The sequence below is a fragment of the Semicossyphus pulcher genome, unplaced genomic scaffold, assembly GCF_022749685.1.
Source record: "Semicossyphus pulcher isolate SPU_LCO1_2020_fin unplaced genomic scaffold, fSemPul1.0.p SCAF_1, whole genome shotgun sequence".
Taxonomy (NCBI): Eukaryota; Metazoa; Chordata; class Actinopteri; order Labriformes; family Labridae; genus Semicossyphus; species Semicossyphus pulcher.
The window spans coordinates 2,209,997-2,229,621 of NW_027211603.1; the positions used below are offsets into that span (position 1 = coordinate 2,209,997).

The 19,625-nt window shown below is 43.3% G+C and overlaps 2 protein-coding genes across 2 annotated transcripts; one reads left to right on the forward strand and one right to left on the reverse strand.

Moving 5' to 3' along the window:
• Window positions 1-818: 818 nt before the first annotated feature.
• On the reverse strand, window positions 819-3,410 carry LOC138593276 (chymotrypsin B-like). Its single transcript, XM_069664214.1, has 7 exons — window positions 3,344-3,410; window positions 2,966-3,069; window positions 2,796-2,875; window positions 2,322-2,403; window positions 2,062-2,242; window positions 1,699-1,832; window positions 819-999 (listed from the first exon to the last, which is right to left on the reverse strand). The coding sequence occupies exons 1-7, from the start codon at window positions 3,393-3,395 to the stop codon at window positions 838-840; spliced, it is 795 nt and encodes a 264-aa protein (XP_069520315.1). The 5' UTR covers window positions 3,396-3,410; the 3' UTR covers window positions 819-837.
• Window positions 3,411-11,008: 7,598 nt separating this feature from the next.
• galr1b (galanin receptor 1b) lies at window positions 11,009-19,359 on the forward strand. The gene is made up of 3 exons (XM_069661909.1): window positions 11,009-11,704; window positions 12,720-12,785; window positions 19,030-19,359. Exons 1-3 carry the CDS (start codon window positions 11,009-11,011, stop codon window positions 19,357-19,359), a joined length of 1,092 nt encoding a protein of 363 aa, XP_069518010.1.
• Window positions 19,360-19,625: the final 266 nt, after the last annotated feature.

Genomic DNA, 19,625 nt, shown 5'->3' on the forward strand with positions numbered 1-19,625 from the left:
CCGAAGGATGCACCCGATGGATCCTTTGAAGAGGACGCTTTTGTCGGCCGCATCTGAAGGTGCCTTCGAATTGGGACAGCCTTCAACGTGCTACTGTGACGCAATCGGCCTTCAAATACGGCCTTCGAAGGCTGCAGCTCCTGGAGTGGGGCACAGCTAGTGAGTCAGGATCCAATAGGACTCAGCATGCACTGTGCAGTGGTTGAACTAATTTTTCATGAAGTTGTGTTTTCAATCACAGGAAGTCCCGCACTAAAGTTTACCCTGATTTATGATCTATTTTACTCTTGATGGAACCATAATTTATAAAATGACCATCATGCTGTATTTAAGAAGACTTTAAAATAAAGACTATAAACTAATTAAAAAGTTGTTTAATGATGTTATAAATATAGTGTGAAGGAGGCTCAATTTCTCAATTTTTTTGTCTTCTTGTCACCAGCGGAGGCGCCCCCTGCTGGCAGGTTTAAGGACCTTCTGCTTTAGCTTCACTTTGAGACCCATCAGAGCGCCCCCTGTGGTTTGAAGTGTTGACATTTAGCTCATCTTTCAAGCTTTTTCCATTATATAATAAACCCCGAACAATAATAATTTCATTTGAATGAATAAACTTTCTTAGTCACCGATCTTTCAGTTGCGGCTGTGGACTGAGAGTGCCCCCTGCTGGCTGCCCTCGGCACTGTGGTGGTAATATTCAGAGTATTCAGCTGGACACAAATTCAAACCACAAACACGTCAATAAGTTTGAATGTTTTTATTGTTATTCATTGTCCACACAGTCAAAGGTGGGACTGCCGGGTCAGGGCTCTGGGGTAGGGAAGGGTTGCCTCTAAGGGTTTAGTTGGCAGCGAGGGTCTGGTCAACCCAGGCACGGAGCTCGGTGACGCGGGCGTAGACGGCGGGGGTGGAGGTGGAGCAACGGCTGCTTCCCCAGGACACGATACCGACCAGAGTCCAGGCGTTGTCCTTCTGGCAGACCAGAGGGCCACCAGAGTCACCCTGAGAGATGAGACGGTCGAGACATTAGTGAGACAGGTAAGACAGGGTCGAGACAGGTGACAAAGTAGCAGGACAGGTGTGGAAAGGTGTAATACAGGTGTCAAACAATATGACAGATATATGTGTGATGAGACAGCTGACAGGTGAGAAATGAGTGAGACAGGTGTGAAAATGATGTTAGACAGGAGTGAGGCAGGTAAGACAGGTGCGATACATGGGACACAGGTGTGAGACAGGTTTGAAAGAGGCGTGAGACAGGTGATAAAGTAGCAGGACAGGTATGACAAGTAAGACAGAAGGTTGACAGGTTTGAGACAGGTGAGACAAGTGAGGCAGAAGATAGACGGATGTGAGACAGGAGAGATACTGGTAAGACAGGTGTATCACAGGTGAGAAAGATGTGAGACAGGTGAGAAAGATGTGAAAAAGGTGGTACACAGGTGTGAGACAGATTTGAAAGAGACGTGAGAGAGTTGTGAGACAGAGGGTAGACAGGTTTGAGACTGTGAAGACAGATGAAGACAAATGTGAGACAGGTGAGACAGAAGAGACAGGTATGACAGGTGATAAACATGTAATAGAGGTGAGACAGCTGTGGATCTGCTGAGGCAGGTGGACACTGGTGAGACAGCTAAGACAGGTGACAAAGGAATAAGACAGATAGATGTGAGACAGGTGAGTAGGTGGGCGGGGCCTCACCATGCAGGAAGTGGCACCGGCTCCACCAGCGCAGATCATCACGTCGGAGATGTTGCTACCCCAGTGACTCTTGCACTGCTGGTTGGACAGCAGGGGAAGAGCAGCCTGCTGCAGCTTGTTGGGAGTGCTGGCAGCTGTGGGAGACAGAGCAAAACACTTAGACACACTTCCTCCTACCCCTTCAAAATAAAAGTCTTAAAACCTTAATAATCAAGAATACAAACAGAGGTTCTTGATATAATTCCACTTTTTGGCAGCTTCTTTTGCTACATTGAGTTTTATAACCAATTATGTATCACTAACATTATCATTATATGCTACAGTCTGTAAGCATGATGCTACTACAGCTCTGCGCAGCCTCACCGTTGTAACGCATCAGACCCCATCCAGAGGTGACACAGGTCATGCCAGCGGGGTAGTTGTCAGAAGTCTCAGCGAGGCAGACAGGAGACACGCTGGATCCCAGGCGGGCGGGGGAGGACAGCTTGATGAGGGCGATGTCGTTGTTGATGGTGCGGGGGTTCCACAGGGGGTGAGTGAACACCTGCGGGATGGAGGAGGAGGGGTTAATGGGGGGAGAATATTGGGTTCTGAAAGCTGATTGGCTGATGGGGGGTTCGCACCTTGGCGGGCTTCAGAACCTGGACGGCCTCGTTGGAACCGTAGCCCTTATCGTGCTCTCCAGCAACCACACGGTGGTAGGTCCTGACAGGAAACAGGAAGCAGGGATTTAAAGGGCCGGTTCTCACAAATCACACAAAGACATATGACAGTGCTCATCAGGTGATTTTCTTAGTTCAGCTTCATGTTTTGATTCAAAGCCACACGGAATGTATCTCCTAACAAGTACAGTGTGTGATCACAGCCATATGTTGAGTTAAAACTATTATTAACACATTAGTTAGCAGAAGCTGCACCGGGTGACATGTTTCTAAATCACCATTAACAAACTGTAGTTTATCACACCCAAAAACTTCAGCAGCTGCAGCTGATTTTTTTAAGTATGAAACTATATGTCTGTGACGTGTTTAGAGACGTTCAGTAAGAAGTGTTTGCAGCTGCCAGCCACAGAGCGGGGAGTGAAGTGTTAAACTTACATGACATTGCAGTGAGCAGCAGTGACAACCCAGTTCTCGTTGATCAGAGAACCTCCACAGAAGTGGAAGCCGCTGGATTGCTGAGAGAAAAAGAAGCTGAAGTCAGTCACAGGAAGAATACGGATAAGAACACGAAGTCGTAGAAGAAGAAACAGAACAGTTTGACTCACCTGCAGAGACACCTGCCAGGGCCAGGAGTGGGGCACAGCCTCCTCACCGTTGACGATGCGGGCATAGCCGCTCACCTGGGGAGAGATGGCGGGGGTGCCGCAGCCTGACGGGACGACAAGACAGATTTTAAAGGACTATTCTGCTGTTTTTATGAGTTTTACTTTGAACTGACGTCACTGTGAAGCTCTGTGACTCAACACGACTGAAGACGTGTTGAGTCAGCTAAACATATAAAGCTTCCTGTTTTGGTTTTATTCTGAAAGCTCTGATCAAACTGAAGAAACAACACTCCTTACAGTTTGTTTCTAAGAAGCCTACGTTCAGTAAATATTGTGTGTAATAATGTGTGTGAGTGTGATGGTGTGTGCGAGTCTCACCATAGGCGGCGCTGACGAAGGCGAGGCAGGAGACGATCCAGAGAAGGGCCATGGTGTCGAAGACGATGATGATTTGTTGGAGGAGCGAGCTGCTCTTTTATACCTGAACCTGTCCGGCCTCAGCCAATCAGAGCGGCCCGTGGTTTGTCCAGCTCAGCTGCCAGCTGCTTATCAGACTTGAGGCGAGGCCAGCGTTCTCACGAGTCACACGCCCCGACCTCCCACTCTCTGATTGGTCAGCATGTTTTGATCCAAACTTTTCTAAATCTCAAACAGATTTCAGGTCCTTCAGAGGGAATCTAAAAAATTATATGTACAGGTTTTAAAACCACAGACTCAAGGAAACCAGGAAATACAAAGTATACTGAGTGTACTGTATTCTGTAAACCAGAAGAGGAATACAAATAAAAAACTCCTGAAAATGAATCAGTTGTTCTTAGAACTGAAGAGACATTTCCCAAATCAGCTCGTGCATGAACCAAAACCCCAAAGACAACGTTCTGACACCAAAGACAACGTTCTGACACCAAAGACAACATTCTGAAGGCTTTAATTCACTTGAAAACATCAACTCTGTCAAAATGACATGATTGTGTCATGAAGAAGACATTACTACAAAAAGGACATGTTCCTTTGACACAAAGGTTGTAAAACTTGATCAGAGTGACGGTAGACTCTGAAAGTGTGTTCAGTCTTGTCCTTCATGTTTTCAGCGTCACTGAACACCTGCTGTACTTAAAAGTATTAAGTTATTTAGCTGCTTTTGTGTGTCAAATAAAAACTCCTGAGAGGCTGATTGTCTAAAGTCCAAGGTTTCAGATTCCACTTTGTAGAGCAAAGCAGCACCTCTTTTTAAACTCATGTAATGTGAGGAAAAACGATTTCATCTTTCCAGCAACAGTCAAACGACAAAGTATAATAAAAAAAAAATCTTTGTAAACAACACAGAACCAAAACATGTTGTCTATCAATACCAAAAAATGAAGGTAGAAGTCATATATAGGCCCAGCTATGTGCACTAATATATGCACTATTATACATAGTAGTATACACACTTATATATTCACTAATATACACACTAATATTTGCATTAATAAACACACTAATACAGCATATGCACCAATATATGCATTAATACACGCACTGATATATGCACCAATATATGATTAATATACACACAAATATATGCACCAATACATGCATTTATAGATGCACTAGTATACACACCAATATATGCATTAATATACACACTAATATACACACCAATACATGCATTAATATATGCACTAGTATACGCACCAATATATGCACTAATATATGCATTAATATACGCACAAATACATGTACCAATATATGCATTAATATACACATTAATATACGCACCAATATATGCATTAATATACGCACTAATATACACACTAATAGACATTACAGTGCTGGGAGTCATCCTGTCGCTCCTGTCGGTTTGACCAGACCTGACACTGAATGTATCTATTTAACATTACATTACATACATTCAATATCAATGCAACTCCATGTAACATTTTTGACAATTAGACGGACTCTTCTGCATGTTGTGACTGTCTGAGTCACAAAGACTTACTTATTATTGTTCATATTGAACACAGTTGTGTCATTGGTGTATTTGTGCTAAATAATTAGCAAATTGTAACAAAGACTTTGTCAGAAATTGTCTTTGTGTTCTTGTGGTCCGTTTTGCATAAATAGTAATATGTTTAGAAGATAATAATTGTTTTTTTTGTCTCATTTGCTTTATGTAAAAATGGCGTTTCTGGCAAGTTAATATTCCAATTTAAAACGTATGAAATGCGACAGGCGACGTCTGACGGACACATTCATTAAACATGTTTCTGATCATGTTCATAGACGATATTCAGGAGGGACGTCGATGATACATCAGTCTACATGTTTTTTTTCAATAAAAAATCTAAATCAGAATTAAAACATTCATTTTATATATATCTATGTTCACATTTATAAAGTATACTGTCTCAACCAATGCTGAGAATTTAATGAAACAAACAGTTAATTATTTCCAGCGTGACTTAAAAATAGTGTTTCTAAATATACATGCAGAACATCCAGTCAGCAGCTGTGATGGTGTGTGCGTTAATGTGTGACACGCTGACACACTGATAACACGCCCTGTACAGTCAGCACACGGCTTCATGACACACGAGGACGACTACGTCTGAATTCATTCAGTTTAAGCAGAAGAAGTCGAACTTTGTGTTATCAGACGAATCAAAGCCACTTTGCTTTTTGTTTTTCCTTCATCGTACAGATACACTTCAACAAAATCATGTGACACATTAACAAAGAGTCTTTAAGGTGTTTTTTAAAGTGATGAAAAATGGACAAAAAAAAAGGTTTAATTTCATAATTTTGATTTTTTTATTGATGTCAATGTTCAGTGTATGTGTGTTTATGCCAAATATACGGAAGTAAAGACAGCCAAACATATTTTTACATGCATATAGCTAAAGATATATGTATATTTTAAAGTACACTGCCAACATTTAAAGGTTAATTGTTATAAATGAATAATATCTGTGCTCTCTGTAAGTTTGTATTTGAACTCTCTAAAGATCAGATCTACTGAACCGATAAACAAAGTCTCATTTTGACTGTTGTAATGTTTCTGGGTAACTGACTCATTCTGATCTCATCATATTTTATGTGGTGATCATTCTTCATGTGACGTTTTTATGTCGGGTCAATCTGATCCGCAATTTTTTTCAGAGGATAAAAACATGATTAAATGTTTAAACCCTGTTAACTCGTCTCTTATATTTATTCATCAAACACACTTTACAAACTCTAAAGGGACTTCAGTCGGATGTTTGATGCTCATCTGAGCCTGAAAAACATGAAGTCATCAGACTGCCAAAAAATATGGGAAAGTTAGTTTTATCAGCAGCTGACGAGAGGCCGTGTTCCCCTGCAGCTGGTTAATGATTGGTCAGTGGGGTCAGGTTGAGGTCTGTGGTGATTAAAAGGAAAAACATCATGGCCGACCTCTGACTGATTGACATTTGAACATGAATTCTGACGTGATCTCTTCCCTAGTGAAGTGATGAACCTTCTGTCTCTTTTCAATGAGGCGGATAATATAATAATATGATAACAGACTGTATATAAAGATGGACGCTGCGTCTCCACCTCCTCTCATTGTACTTATTTAAAGCCAAAATAACCCAGACGTGGGCGCTGCCATCTTGTGCTCATGAGGTTATTTGGAGCCAGAGACTGGGCAGTAGAGATCAGCTGGTGGAGCTGCGGTAACGATGTCCCACCCGGTCCGCTAACCAAAACACACATTTAAACTGACAATTTTGTCAGTTTCGTTCTCTTGGGCGCCCCCTAATGGTGACTACAGTTGGCTCCGGTTGTAACTGTTTGGGCGTGTTCACACCAGCTCTGTTTAGTCAGATTGAACCGAACCCTGGAGCGTTTGTCCCCTCAGTGCGGTTCGTTTAGGTGGTGTGACTAAACAACCGGACCATGGTCCGCTAGAAAAGACGGGTCTCCATCTGTTTCCAAACGAACCACGGTCCGGTTTGATTCTGGTGAGAACGTAAACGGACTTAAAGTAGGACCAAATACAGGAAACAAAGCATCAAACTGTGTATTGTAGTTTACAGGTGCTGACATTTGCAGAGACACGCACTGAGATGAGTAGAGGACAGACGTGGGGGAGCGATGAGGAAATACAAATATGGGCTGACCAAACAGTTTCACAACTGCTTGTGGAAACGCATGAGAACATGGAGGTGTTCAAACTGTTCAATGAAAACTAAAGGAGATGGAACTGATCGATCTGTGGAAGTGATGTGTGTGATTGATCAGTGTGCTCTGTCGCTTTGTTTACTTCAGGGAGTTTCCCCTCGTGGAAATTCTGACCAATCAGAGAGCAGTTTCCTCGCGTATCAAAACTTTTGGTCCGCTGGTAGAAGCTGTCTTGTGAACACAAACCAAACTCGAGGCAAAATGCGACTTTGTAACAATTTGGTCTTTGATTCAAACAAACTAACGAACTTTAGGTGTGAAAGCGTCCCGAATTTTCCTGGCTTTTCTTTGTTTGTTCAGCCATAGTAGATTACTGTTTACTCGGAAAAGCAGCCGCTTAGCTCCGCCTACCCTCTCTGGCAGACCAACCACTGCTGGCTGATGGAAAGCGTGTCACCAGCTGGGCGCCGCCAGTCCATAATAATACTGTATACTGCAAATGCAAAGGCTTTCATCAGTGGGCCGTAGGCTCAATCACCATTGTGTTACCTCATTTAGTGATAGAGACTTTACAGACATTTATTTACATGAAAATCTTTGAGATTATTACTTTACAGAAGAAAAAAACGCCTTAATTATTTAATATATGACACGAAGGCTTATTATATTTGACATTATGTTCAGTAGAAAAAACACAACAAACAACAAATCATCTCTTAGATCTTCAGATATTCAGACCCCACATGTGCACAGGGAGAAGAAGTTGATTATTTGGAGTTGATGAATATTAACCTGTCACACCAGGTGACAGAAGCAGACCCTGAACCTGAGCCTCCTCCAGGGGATGTCGATCAGCAGTGTGACTCTCGCTGATAAACATTTTATCCTTACTTGAACTTTAGAGGACACAGACGTTTGTTGGAAGCACAGTAAGAAACAACATGTTTCACTTCCTGTTTGAAATGAAGCCGGTAGATTCGACTTTTGTGGTCAGACGACATCAAAGTTAGTGGAGCGTCCTTTCTGCCCAACAGGCCTGGATGCAGTACCATCATCTGACACCAGGAGGCAACAGGTCGGTACGAGTCAGGGCCTGATGCTGCAGCTGTGTGTGTGTGTGTGTGTGTGTGTGTGTGTGTGTGTGTGTGTGTGTGTGTGTGTGTGTGTGTGTGTATTAGATAGGTCCTATTTGTTAACTTCCAAGTTAAATTAATTAATTAATTAAGATAAATATAGTCATTTAATACAATAAAATAAAAACATTATTACACATTTAAAGTAGGTTAAAACTCATGAAAAATGATACCAATCAGGTCAAACAGGCTGATTTTATTCATATTTATTCATATGTGTTGGACATAAAGCAACAAACACTCCACACTAGTTTAATCTGGACAAAGAGAAACCTTTATTTTATTTGTAAACCATCAACTCTCACATGTGCATAAAATCATGAACTCTCCAAACACACATTCAAAACTTCAGCTGGATTTTAGTCGCTTGTTTCATAAGAAAGCTGAGATAAATAAAATAATAAATAAATAATAAATCTCGTTTAGTTCAAAGGTTAATTTCTGCACAGCAACCTGGAGGTTTTTACAGTATAAGAATTAAACTGCTCACAGTCTTTATAACACTGAAGCAGACTTTGTGAATATAAATGTGTTTGTAAGATGACAGAGTTGCTGTGCAAACAAAAAGTGATCAGAAGTGCTTTACTGAAGGGAAAAAGTCTGTTTCCAATTGCTCATTAAACATCGTCATTAGTCTAAGTACATTTTCTCCGGTTCAGGAAGTGTGGACATTAATTTAAGAGAGAAGATGGAGGAAAAAGTGACAGTAAGAGTGATGCGAGCTCACTTCACTGACACGTTTCTTCATCTTGTTTGAAGAAAATCAGATTAAAGGACTCAATGACTTTTTAACACGATGAAAACAGAGACAACACCAGCCTCACTGCAGAACGTTCACATTTAACACATCACTCAGTCTGTTATTAAATAACTTTGGGGAATATAAACTTCTCACGTGTCTGTATCCTGTATTTGGGTCCACTTTACAACACCTCAACATAACGTGGAAAACCACCTGAAAGAGCCTGAAAAGGGTGACATAGGAACACCTTTACCCTCTGTGATGAACGGCAGGGCCCAAGGTTTACCAGCAGGACATCGCCCAAAGCATCACACTCCCTTCGGCTCGCCTTTTTCCCATAGTGCATCCTGGTGACAAGTCTTCCCCAAGTAAGACCTCAGACCGGGCCCCTTCTTTCATCACTCCGTGGTCAGGTTCTGATGCTCACGTGCCCATTGTAGGCGCCTTCGCTCCCCACGCGCATCAATAATCCTTGGCCGGTTCACTGTCTTTCCTTCCTTGGACCTCTGTACCGACCTTTTGGTCGGTACTGACTGCTGCAGACCGGGAACACCCCACAAGAGCTGCAGCGTTGGAGGTGCTCTGACCTCATAGCCTTCACAGTTTGGCCCTTGTCAAAGTCGCTAACATTCTCATGCTTGCCCATTTTTTCTGCTTCCAACACATCAACTTTGATAATGTTCACTTGCTGCCGAACACATCCCACCCACTGACGGGGGCCGTTGTAAAGAGATAATCAATGTCATTCACTTTACTACCACTGGTCAGTGGTCATAATGTTGTGGCTGATGTGTGTATGTGGATGTAGTTTATGTAGCTTGTTTGCTCTTCTGATTAGACGCTACACTGCATGTTGCTGTTCAGAACTTGTACTTGTGCAGTGGCTTTAACTAGTTACAGAGGTGACACATATTAAAGTGCTTACATTAACTATCTAAATAGAGAGTTAAATTGTATTAAAACCACTTCCTGTTACAGCTGAGATGAAAATCTTTCTTCTTTGTTCGACCTGCCAATCAGAGCAGGTGAGACGTTTGAGGCCTCAGCTTCAGCTCAGGACTGCTTTTAAAGGCTCCACAACACAGTCCAACTCTACCACCTGAACAAACTGCTTCAACACACACAGTCATATTAATATATCTGAGATATCATAAATTATCAGAGAGGAAATTAACTCTGAGGTCTGTAAACACATCGTCTGATCGCCTTCTGTTGTCTCTAATACGTCTCATTGGACAGCTCTGTTTATATCCTCCTCAACATCCTGAGTCAGTTTACTAACTGTAGTAACTGTACAGGCTATAAATAGACAGATAAGTAATTTAACACCCCCGAGCTCAGCTTCATTAAGGTTTGTTTTGCCAACTTTCTCTGCATTCATTTTATGTCTTATGTATCAGCTGCAAGGTTCCCTTAATACAAGATCAAGAGTCAGACAAAAATAAAACAGTCTGTTTACAAGTAAAGTGATTTAAACGTGTGTGTATTTTTATACATCTATGAATCTATTCATGATCCACAGATGTTAAATGTTGTGCAGACGTAAATGTGACCATGTGTGAAAGTCGGCATCAGAATTTGAACTGGTTTCCTCAGCTGATCTAAACATTACATAAAAATAAAGTTATGTTTGTGTGAATAAAAGAGGCTCGTGAGTTTCAAAACTCCTGAGGCTTCAACAGACGGAGAGTAAACAAGTTTCTCTGTCTCACAGGGCTGAGGGTTTCAGATGTGAGCAAAGTGTGGGTTTACAGATTAGTCAGAGTCTAATTTCCTCCATTCAAAGTTAATAGATCTCTAGACTAGAGTTAAAGAGGTCATTTTCAATTAACAGGGTCTACTGGCAGTCATTAGGGATTTTACTTTGAAATGCTCTGACAGGAAACAGTACACCGTGTCTCTGTTAACTCTCCTGTGTCTCCAGCAGTCTGTAAAGTCCGGACCCTGTGACTGGTCGTGTTTGACCCGGATCATGGACTCATTCTGTCGCGGTCTTCTTCTGCTCCTCTAACCCTCCAGCTCCAGCCGCGGAGCTCCAAAATGCTGCTGCCGGGAAACGACTCCTCCAGCTGGGGTGAACTTCTGGGGTCCAACCGGTCTGAGGTGGCAGGCAGCGCGTCGGAGAGCGGCGGGTCCGGGCCAGAGGCGGTGATCGTGCCGGTGGTTTTCGGGCTGATCTTCGTGGTGGGGGTGGTGGGGAACTCTCTGGTGATGGTGGTGATCGGGAAGGTGAGGTACAGCGCCGGAGGGGGAGAAGGACCGAGGCGCTCAAGCAGCCCGACCAACATCTTCATCCTGAACCTGAGCGTGGCGGACCTCAGCTTCCTCCTCTTCTGCGTCCCCTTCCAGGCCACCATCTACTCTCTGCCGGAGTGGGTGTTCGGAGCCTTCATCTGCAAATTCGGACACTACGTCTTCACGGTCAGCATGCTGGTCAGTATCTTCACGCTGGTGGCCATGTCCGTGGACCGCTACATCGCCGTGGTGCTCTCCAACAAGTCTTCGTGCGTCCGGAGCCGCAGGAACGCGCTGGCCGGCGTGTGCGTAATCTGGACATTGTCTCTGGTGTGCTCGGTGCCGGTGGCGCAGCACCAGGTCCTCACCAACCACCCCGAAGCCCCCAACAGCACGTTCTGTTGGGAGAGGTGGTCCGGAGCCAGACCCACCTACAAGGTGACCATCCTGGTGATCGGGTACCTGCTGCCGCTGCTGCTTATTAGCTGCTGCTACGCCAAGGTCAGTTCAGATAATTGCTAATTTAACAGGATAATGTTTGACTCCCTGCTGCTGTAAAACGCACTCACATTAATAACAGAGCAGAAGGACCAAAGGGCGCACACAAAGTCCTGATGGTCATAAAATCTGTGCGTAAAAAACAAGCTCGCGGAGACTCACACTGAGAACCCCGGTGTGAAGTTTCAAAATAAAACATGAGGTTTTAAAGTTGCGCTAAAACTGGGTCATATATTAAAAGTTGGTTTGATCATTTTAGGGCTCGTTGAAAATTAGTTATTTTTTTCCGGTATGAATTTTCAAAAGAAAATAAAGTTTAAAATATATATATATATATATATATATATTTTATTTTTCCTGCTTTATAGCTGAATGATATGACAAGTTTTATTATCAGAGCACTTTTTCCATTTTAATACTTGACTTTATTATCTGATCTGTTTGAGTGAAAACAGCTTCTGTCTAAATGACAAACTTACTATAAAACAATTTAAAATATAAACACGCTGACACAGAATTATTTGACTTTAGATTGCAGAGGTATTCAGCTCTGCTTCCATGGAAAATATAACAGAATATTTGCATGATTTTTTTCTTCTCAAAAAATCTTCTAGGCTAAAACTCAGATGACGGTTAAAAGAACAAACTGAAAGCACGATAAAGCGTTATAATGTTCCTGCCCACAGTTACTGTTATCTACTGACAGCAGTTGTTGTCAGTTATCGCCAGCTACTGTCAGTTACTGTTGGTAGACAACATCGGTTAATGTCTGTTGTCAGTTATTCAGAGACTCAATCTAACAATAAGATGTTGCTTTAATTTAGTATTTTAACTTTCGGTTATTTTCAGATACTGTCTGATATTTATTCAGTAATGTTTAATTTGTATGAGTTAATGTTAGTCACTGCCTTGTGAGCTTATTTACATTCAGTTATTGTCCGTTACTGTGTAAGTTACTGTATATGACCACTTAATTATTGTCCGTCACTGTCAGTAAGTCACTCTGTTTGTTTTTCAGGTTTTGTTTCATCTTCATAAAAAGATGAAGAACATCTCCAAGAAGTCGGAACGCTCCAAAAGAAAGGTAAAGCCCCTCCGCCTTTCTACAGCCTTCTGCCACTCCAGGTTGCTAGAGATAAAGCTAAAGTTGCTGCAGACAGGTAAGGTTTATTAAACCCCTTTCCCACCGAAATTAGCGCGTTGACGCAGGTTTTTCAGACCCCAGAAGACCCGCTTATAGATGCCAATTGTCTCTTTTCCCATGGCCAGTGAAGTATCCTCCTGTCGGTCTCTTTTATGCTCCGTCACCGCCTGACGTCACACACCTGCCCGAAACAGGGTTACTAAACAGTGAAGATGTTACGGTGGTTAGGTCTTTATTGTATCTATTACTCATTCAGTCTGTGTATCAAACTCAGCGCCTACAAACAATGTTGAAGCGCTGCTCGGACGGAGACGGGCGGAATTTGTAGCTAACATTTGGAGTTGCAGAAGTTACCAACGGCAACGGTAGCATCGTGCCGGAAAGGGGATTGTGTTCCCATTAATGCCGAGGCAATAATTACCCGGGTCTGCTGCAGAGTCATTTGACCCAGGTCTGAATGCCGATTGTAACCTTTCACACAAAGCAAAAAAGCCAGGTGTTAGAGGGTTTTTTTTACCAGTGGGAAAGCGGCTTCAATCAGGTGTTGGTGCTAAAGACAGGCGAGCTGGAGCTAGATGATGTTGCTGGAAGGGTGACCTTGACAAAGTGAGGTTGGTGGACTAAGTTGAGATTTCTGCAGACAGGTGAGGATGGTTAGTCAGGTGAGGTTGGTGGACTAAGGTAAGGTTTCTGGTGACAGATAAGGTTGTTCATAAGGTGAGGGTGCTAAAGGCAGGTGAGACGGAGCCAGATGAGGTTGCAGGAGTCAAGAGATCGCTGGAAACAGGTACGCTTGAGTCTTGTAAAGTTAGTGGACTAAGGTGAAATTTCTGTAGACAGGTGAGGTTGCTTACTCAGGTGAGGTTGGAAGACTGAGGTAAGGTTTCTAGAGACAGATGAGGTTGATGGAGTCAAGTGAGGTTGCTGGACTTGTTGGGTTGTTGGAAATAGGTAAGCTTGAGTCAGGTAAAGTTGGTGGACTCAGGTGAGGTTTTTGCAGACAAGTGAGGTTCCTAGACTCAGATCTCTGGAGTCCACCACAGGGGCAGGCAGAAGGCTCCCTGTCCTCACTTGGAAGAAGAGTGAAGTGTTGGAAAGATGAATTGGCTAACTAGGAGCTCTAGGACCTCACCTGGATTGGACCTTGTAGGTGTAAGGTCATTTTGTAAGTGAGGCCACAGGACAAAACCTAGTCTAAATCTGAAAGTGTATTGCAGGTGAACTGGGAATGTCTAGGGATCTGTCCCCAGGGTTTTCATCTCGCACCCCCAGAGGAATTTCCTGTGCATCCTGGGGCAGGTTGGAGATATGGAATTGAAATGGGTTACGTCTAAATCCTCCATTTGAGCAGTGGCTGCAAGGAGTTGTGGCCAGGAGGTCATCGCTGCAAGTCATGGTGGCAAACGAAGAACCAGCTGGTGGACGCCAGGGGTGAAGGAGGTCGTCTGGAGAAGAACTCCTTTTGTTTTAGTTGGCAAGGGGTGTCTTTAATCAGCAGACACTTAGCGGGTGTCAAGGAGTGTGCGGCTTCTGTTGTCACAGAAGCAAAAACCTGGTTGTGAGTGGAGGTTGGGGAGGCTTTGGAGAAGGACTTTAGGTTGGCACCAAGAAAGTTGTGGTGGGGTTTTTTAGCAGCAAAGGAGAACTACTGTCCCTGGCTGAGTTTGAGGAACTCCTTAACTTGATCAACGGGTCCTTTGGTTGAGGAGGCAGAGATCCAAGCCTTACCTATGACAGAGGTCGCTGAAGTTGTCAAGGCATCAGGTGTGAATGAGATTCCCCTGAGTTGATGAAGGCTTTAGACATTGTTGGGCTGTCTTGGCAGTCACACCACTTAACTGCGGCTTCAAGGTCTGGGACAATGCCTGTGGAGTGGCAGGGCGGGGTGGTGGTTCCACATTTTAGATCTAGTGTGCAGACTTCTGCCCTGGTCTGTGGTCAGCTGATGATGAGGATGATAATGATGAGAAAATGATGATGAAAGCTTGGAGTCACTTTGACTGTCAGATAGTTTTTATCATCCTGCTGATTATCTAAATAATTGATATGATCGAGTTATAGATCAAACAGCTGCTGGTCACAGGAAACACACACACCCTTCACAGCCAAACAGCTGGCAGCTCTCAATGAGCCCTGATGCCCGGGAGTGTGCGACAGGAAGTCCATCAGCTGAACTACAGCTTCCTATTAATAGTTTGTATGAGCTGACACTTTGGTGCTTTACCAAATAAAATAAGAAGCTCTACTATCTACTATATATTACAGTCTGTGGTCTGTCCGTCAGGTATAAGATAATAATGAGTAAACAGCTAAATGCCATTGAAGGAAAAGGACAAAACAATTCACTGCTCGCCGACAGCAGCCAATAAATACTGGATGAAACACATGGAGACCAGACTTGATGGTCTGTTGTTTAAATAAACAGCACAGCAAGACACATTATTTGTCTAATATTTGCTCTTTGAGGAATTACTCTAAGCTTAATCCAAAAGGCAACTGGACTTGGTTGAATGACTCACTTTTGGAGCCAGCCTCAAGTGGCCACTCCAGGAAGTACAGTTTTGGCACTCATGGTTGGCATCATTTCTAAATCAAGGAGGTTGCCACTTGGCCGGAAGCAAACACGCTATCAGATGAACTCGCTACCTCAGCTACCCCCATCATTACTGTCACAACCAGCAGGTCAAATCAGGAAGATGAGCCACAGACAGAGAGTTGGTGTTGGAGAGGCCACCCTGGTTGACATGGGACAGTGTGCAGACGTCCTGTAACAGCAGATTGGAGATCAGTTAGCAGCAGACAGTTTACAGCAGGTATCTGCTGCTCCTCGGGTCAGTGGAGCAGGAACAAAGACTGCTGGGTAAATATTTAGACAGCAGGACTAAGAATAGAGGAGATTCCCTCAGAGTCTGACTTTGAGAAACGACTAAAGTTAAATCAGCAGAAACACTCCGAGCTCTCCGTGGAAACAATCAGACGTTCATTTTACAGCACTGATGTTTTGTTTCAGTATTTACAGTGTCCTCTCCTGGCAGTAAATCACCATGAAGGTGTTTAATGGTTGTGTTAAGACAGTTCAATCCTTTATTTAGCACTGAAATAAAATAAAATAGGAAAATATGAAGAAGGTGAGCCAGAGGTACAACATCCAGCCCACTCCTACTAAATAACTGAATGGTTCAGTATGTTACGGCTGTGTGTTTCCCTGTTCTGTTTGTCCCGTTTCCCCTTCTGTTGTGTCGTCCCAGGTCTTCGCTCACTGAGGTTCACCTGGTCTTAGATGCGTAAAACCTCAGTCATGACACCTGAAGACAGAGGCTTCATGAGTGGGGCCTGCTGTGGTTCTGCCTCTCTGCGGGGATTTTGTGTTGTTTATTAGTCCTTTAATAATGCCATGTATCTTTTTAAGGTCTCTCACATGGTTATATTTGGGACAGATTGGGAATAGTTTTTAGCCCAATAGGGCCGCCTCAGGGTGGTGTTTAACAAGTATGTGAACCTGACTACAAGTGAGACTTAGGATGTGAATTCATCATGTGAGACTAACCTCCTAAGACCCCACGTCCTCATACGGGGACATTACATTTTGGCTTCATAGCACCATAATATTTAATTCTGTGTAACTTAGACCTGTTGGTCTCATTCATGGACACTTTGTCACCCTGTGGTCACTAAAGCCAATTACACTGATCGGTGTACATTCAAGATGGCCGTGATCCCGACCAAAATGTGTTACAGTCGGTCTCTACAGAAAACTCAACCAGGTACAAAACCTCTTCAGATTTTATGATTGAAACTTGTTTATTTAATGCGTATGAACAGTTGTAGCTTGATATGGCAGACACATTTGACTAATTTTATCAACAGCAACAAGCTACAACACCGTTACACACAAGGTACTCACATGAGGACATTGGGACATTTTCAATGTAACACAAAGACGATTCTTAGGTTTTATACTTATTAGGTCCTATTAATCCCCAAAAGGTAGGAGAAATTAAAAATGCATACCACACAAAAGCTCGGGTCTCAGGAGGTTAAAATAGCTGGCTAATTGACACCCGTCAGTTCTTTTTATGCATCCTTTATTTAAAACTCAGCAAGTATTTGATAAACAGCTCATAATGATAGTCAAAACAGATATAATCAGCAGAAAATAACAAAAAAAGACAGAAACTATTAGCTGACAACATCAAAGCAGGACGTTTCCGGTGATCTCTGATGGCTTGGTGTTGCTTTTGTCCGTACATGATCATACTGGAGCAGAGCTCCGTCTACGAACAGCACCTTAAGATATGATGGACAAATCTATCACATGCACATGTAACATTCAGACGCGTATTTTAAAAGCATCCCAAATGAGAGGCTCTGATAATGTCTGTAGGGGCGGCTGTAGCTCAGTGGTAGCTCAGAGTTGTTGTCTCTCAATCGGAAGGTTGGCGGTTCGATCCCTCACGTGTTGAAGTGTCCTTGGGCATGACACTGAACCCGGAATTGATTGGGATCATTACCTCTCACATGTGCCTTGCTTTGGACAAAAACGTCTGCTAAATGAAATTATAAATTGTACTGTTTTGAATCCCTGAATTCGGCCTTTTGGCCTCCGCCATCTTTTTTTATCAGCAAGTAGAGACCATATTTGTACGACAGGGTGGACACACATCACAACGCCTGTATCCTTGTTGGTCGCAGTGGTAGTCCCCGTTTAAAGACAGCCTGCTTTATTGTCTGTTTTACTCTAAATGGGGCCATTATTTACAAATGAACATCATGCTGTGTTGAAGAAGACTAGAGATTAAGAACATAAACTCATTAGGAAAATGTGAGAAGTGAGAAGTAGGAACATTTTCTCAACTGGTTCGATACAATCAGACTTCTTTTCTGACATTGGAAAGAATGCAGGTGTAAGGCGCTTCTCTCTTGGCTTTACCAGGAGGGAGATGTTCCTGAATTCCATTTTTGCTGCTCAATGAACATTTATTTTGTAACTCAAACATTAGTTATAAAAATCTGAAGGGTTGTCAGTGAACGCAGCTCTGTGTGCTCTCTGTTTGTAGATCTGAAGTGGGCAGACTCTTGTCCACCTCCTGTCCTGCTCTCTTTGTTTGGTTTATGAGGCTCTGAGTCGTTTATCTTCATCCATCAGTCCACAGATCCACCTGCAGTTAAACCCTGTGCACATGCAGTATAATCTCTGCCTTAGGGTGCTGGCGTTTCGAGTTAACTGCCATGGCTTTATTAAGACCCGAGTTCTGTAGGGTGTCTGTGGAGTGTTATGACACTTTGTACTTTAGGGGATTGTTGGGGGCTGCTTCTGGATCTTGTTTCTGGGGCTGTCTGCAGACAGGAAGAAACTGCTCCTGTGGCATGACGTTTAGGATCTGCAGACGGGAGTGACTCAAAGTTTATGGAGTAGTCCATCTTTTCTACTCTGCTGAGAATGTTTGGGGAGTAACTGTATTCATTGTGAACCTTTTATTTGAGGTATTTAGGGAGTTTTTGGGGGTCGTTTATGGAGTGTTTGGGGAGCATTTGTTAAGTATATTTTGAGTATCTGTGCAGTATTAAGGGATTTCTGGGGCAGTATTATGAGAGCATCTTTGCAGTGTTTTGGTAGTACCTCTGAAGTATTTTGGGAATATTACGGTGGGATTAGGGGAGTATCCCTGCATTATTTGGGGAGTGTCTCTGCTGTATTTTGAGGAGTATCTCTGCCATATTTCAGGAAGTATGGCTGCAGTATTTTGGGGAGTATCTCTGCAGTATTGGGGGAGTATCTCCGATGTATTTTGGGAAGTCTGTCTGCTGTATTTGGGGAGCATATCTGCAGTATTTTGGAGATTATCTGGACAGTATTTTGGGACATATCTGTGCAATGTTTGGGAAATCTGTAAAGTATTTTGGGGTTATTTGGGAGCGCCTGTACAGTGTTTGGGGGAGTACCTGGTTAGTATGTGGGGATTGTCTGTGCAGTAGTTATTAAGTTTCTGTGCAGTATTGGGGAAGAACCTGGGCAGTATGTGGGGATTATCCTTGCAGTTTATTTGGAGAGTATCTGTGCATTCTTTGTGGAATACCTTAGCAGCATTTGGGGAGTACCTGGGCAATATCTTTGGAGTAACTTGGCAGGACTTGAGTATTTGGTGTTCTGATTCAAACTGATGTTTCCTCTGTTTTCTTGCAGACGGCTCAGACAGTTCTTCTGGTCGTCACCGCCTTTACCATCTGCTGGATGCCCCACCACATCATCGCCATGTGGGTGGAGTTTGGCAGCTTTCCCCTGAATGACGCCTCCTTCGCCTTTCGCATCGTGTCGCACTGCCTGTCTTACGGAAACTCCTGCGTCAACCCCATCCTCTACGCCTTCCTGTCCGAGAACTTCCGCAAGGCCTGCCGCCAGGTCTTCAACTGCCGCTTCCTGTACTCGTCGCCCCCCAACAGCAAGGTGGTTCGCTTCCGCACAGAGAACTTCTCCAGCACGCACTCCACCACACACTCCACCTCCAACATATGAAGGATGGAGAAACATGACAACAACAAATAAAAGCACAGTGATTTTTTTGTGGTGGAAACAAGAAGGAGAGCTGTGTTTTTAATAGAGGGACATGGGTCACAGGACAGCATGTGATGCATGCATGTGGCTACTGAATGTATCTGTGGTCAGCATGCGCTTCTAGCTGAACACTGAAAGTTGAACTCGGAAATGTCAGCCCCGATTTAAATTCTGTGACAAAGTATTTTGTAAATGTCAGATTTCAGTTGAGAGGATTTTTTCTTTGT

Coding starts and splice junctions, on each gene's coding strand:
- LOC138593276 (XM_069664214.1), bottom strand. CDS start 3,395: ATGGCCCTTCTCTGGATCGTCTCCTGCCTCGCCTTCGTCAGCGCCGCC. Junction 3,070..3,343: donor CTTCGTCAGCGCCGCCTATG/GTGAGACTCGCA, acceptor TCGTCCCGTCAG/GCTGCGGCACCCCCGCCATC. Junction 2,404..2,795: donor GCTGCTCACTGCAATGTCAT/GTAAGTTTAACA, acceptor GTTTCCTGTCAG/GACCTACCACCGTGTGGTTG.
- galr1b (XM_069661909.1), top strand. CDS start 11,009: ATGCTGCTGCCGGGAAACGACTCCTCCAGCTGGGGTGAACTTCTGGGG. Junction 11,705..12,719: donor TTAGCTGCTGCTACGCCAAG/GTCAGTTCAGAT, acceptor TTTGTTTTTCAG/GTTTTGTTTCATCTTCATAA. Junction 12,786..19,029: donor CGGAACGCTCCAAAAGAAAG/GTAAAGCCCCTC, acceptor GTTTTCTTGCAG/ACGGCTCAGACAGTTCTTCT.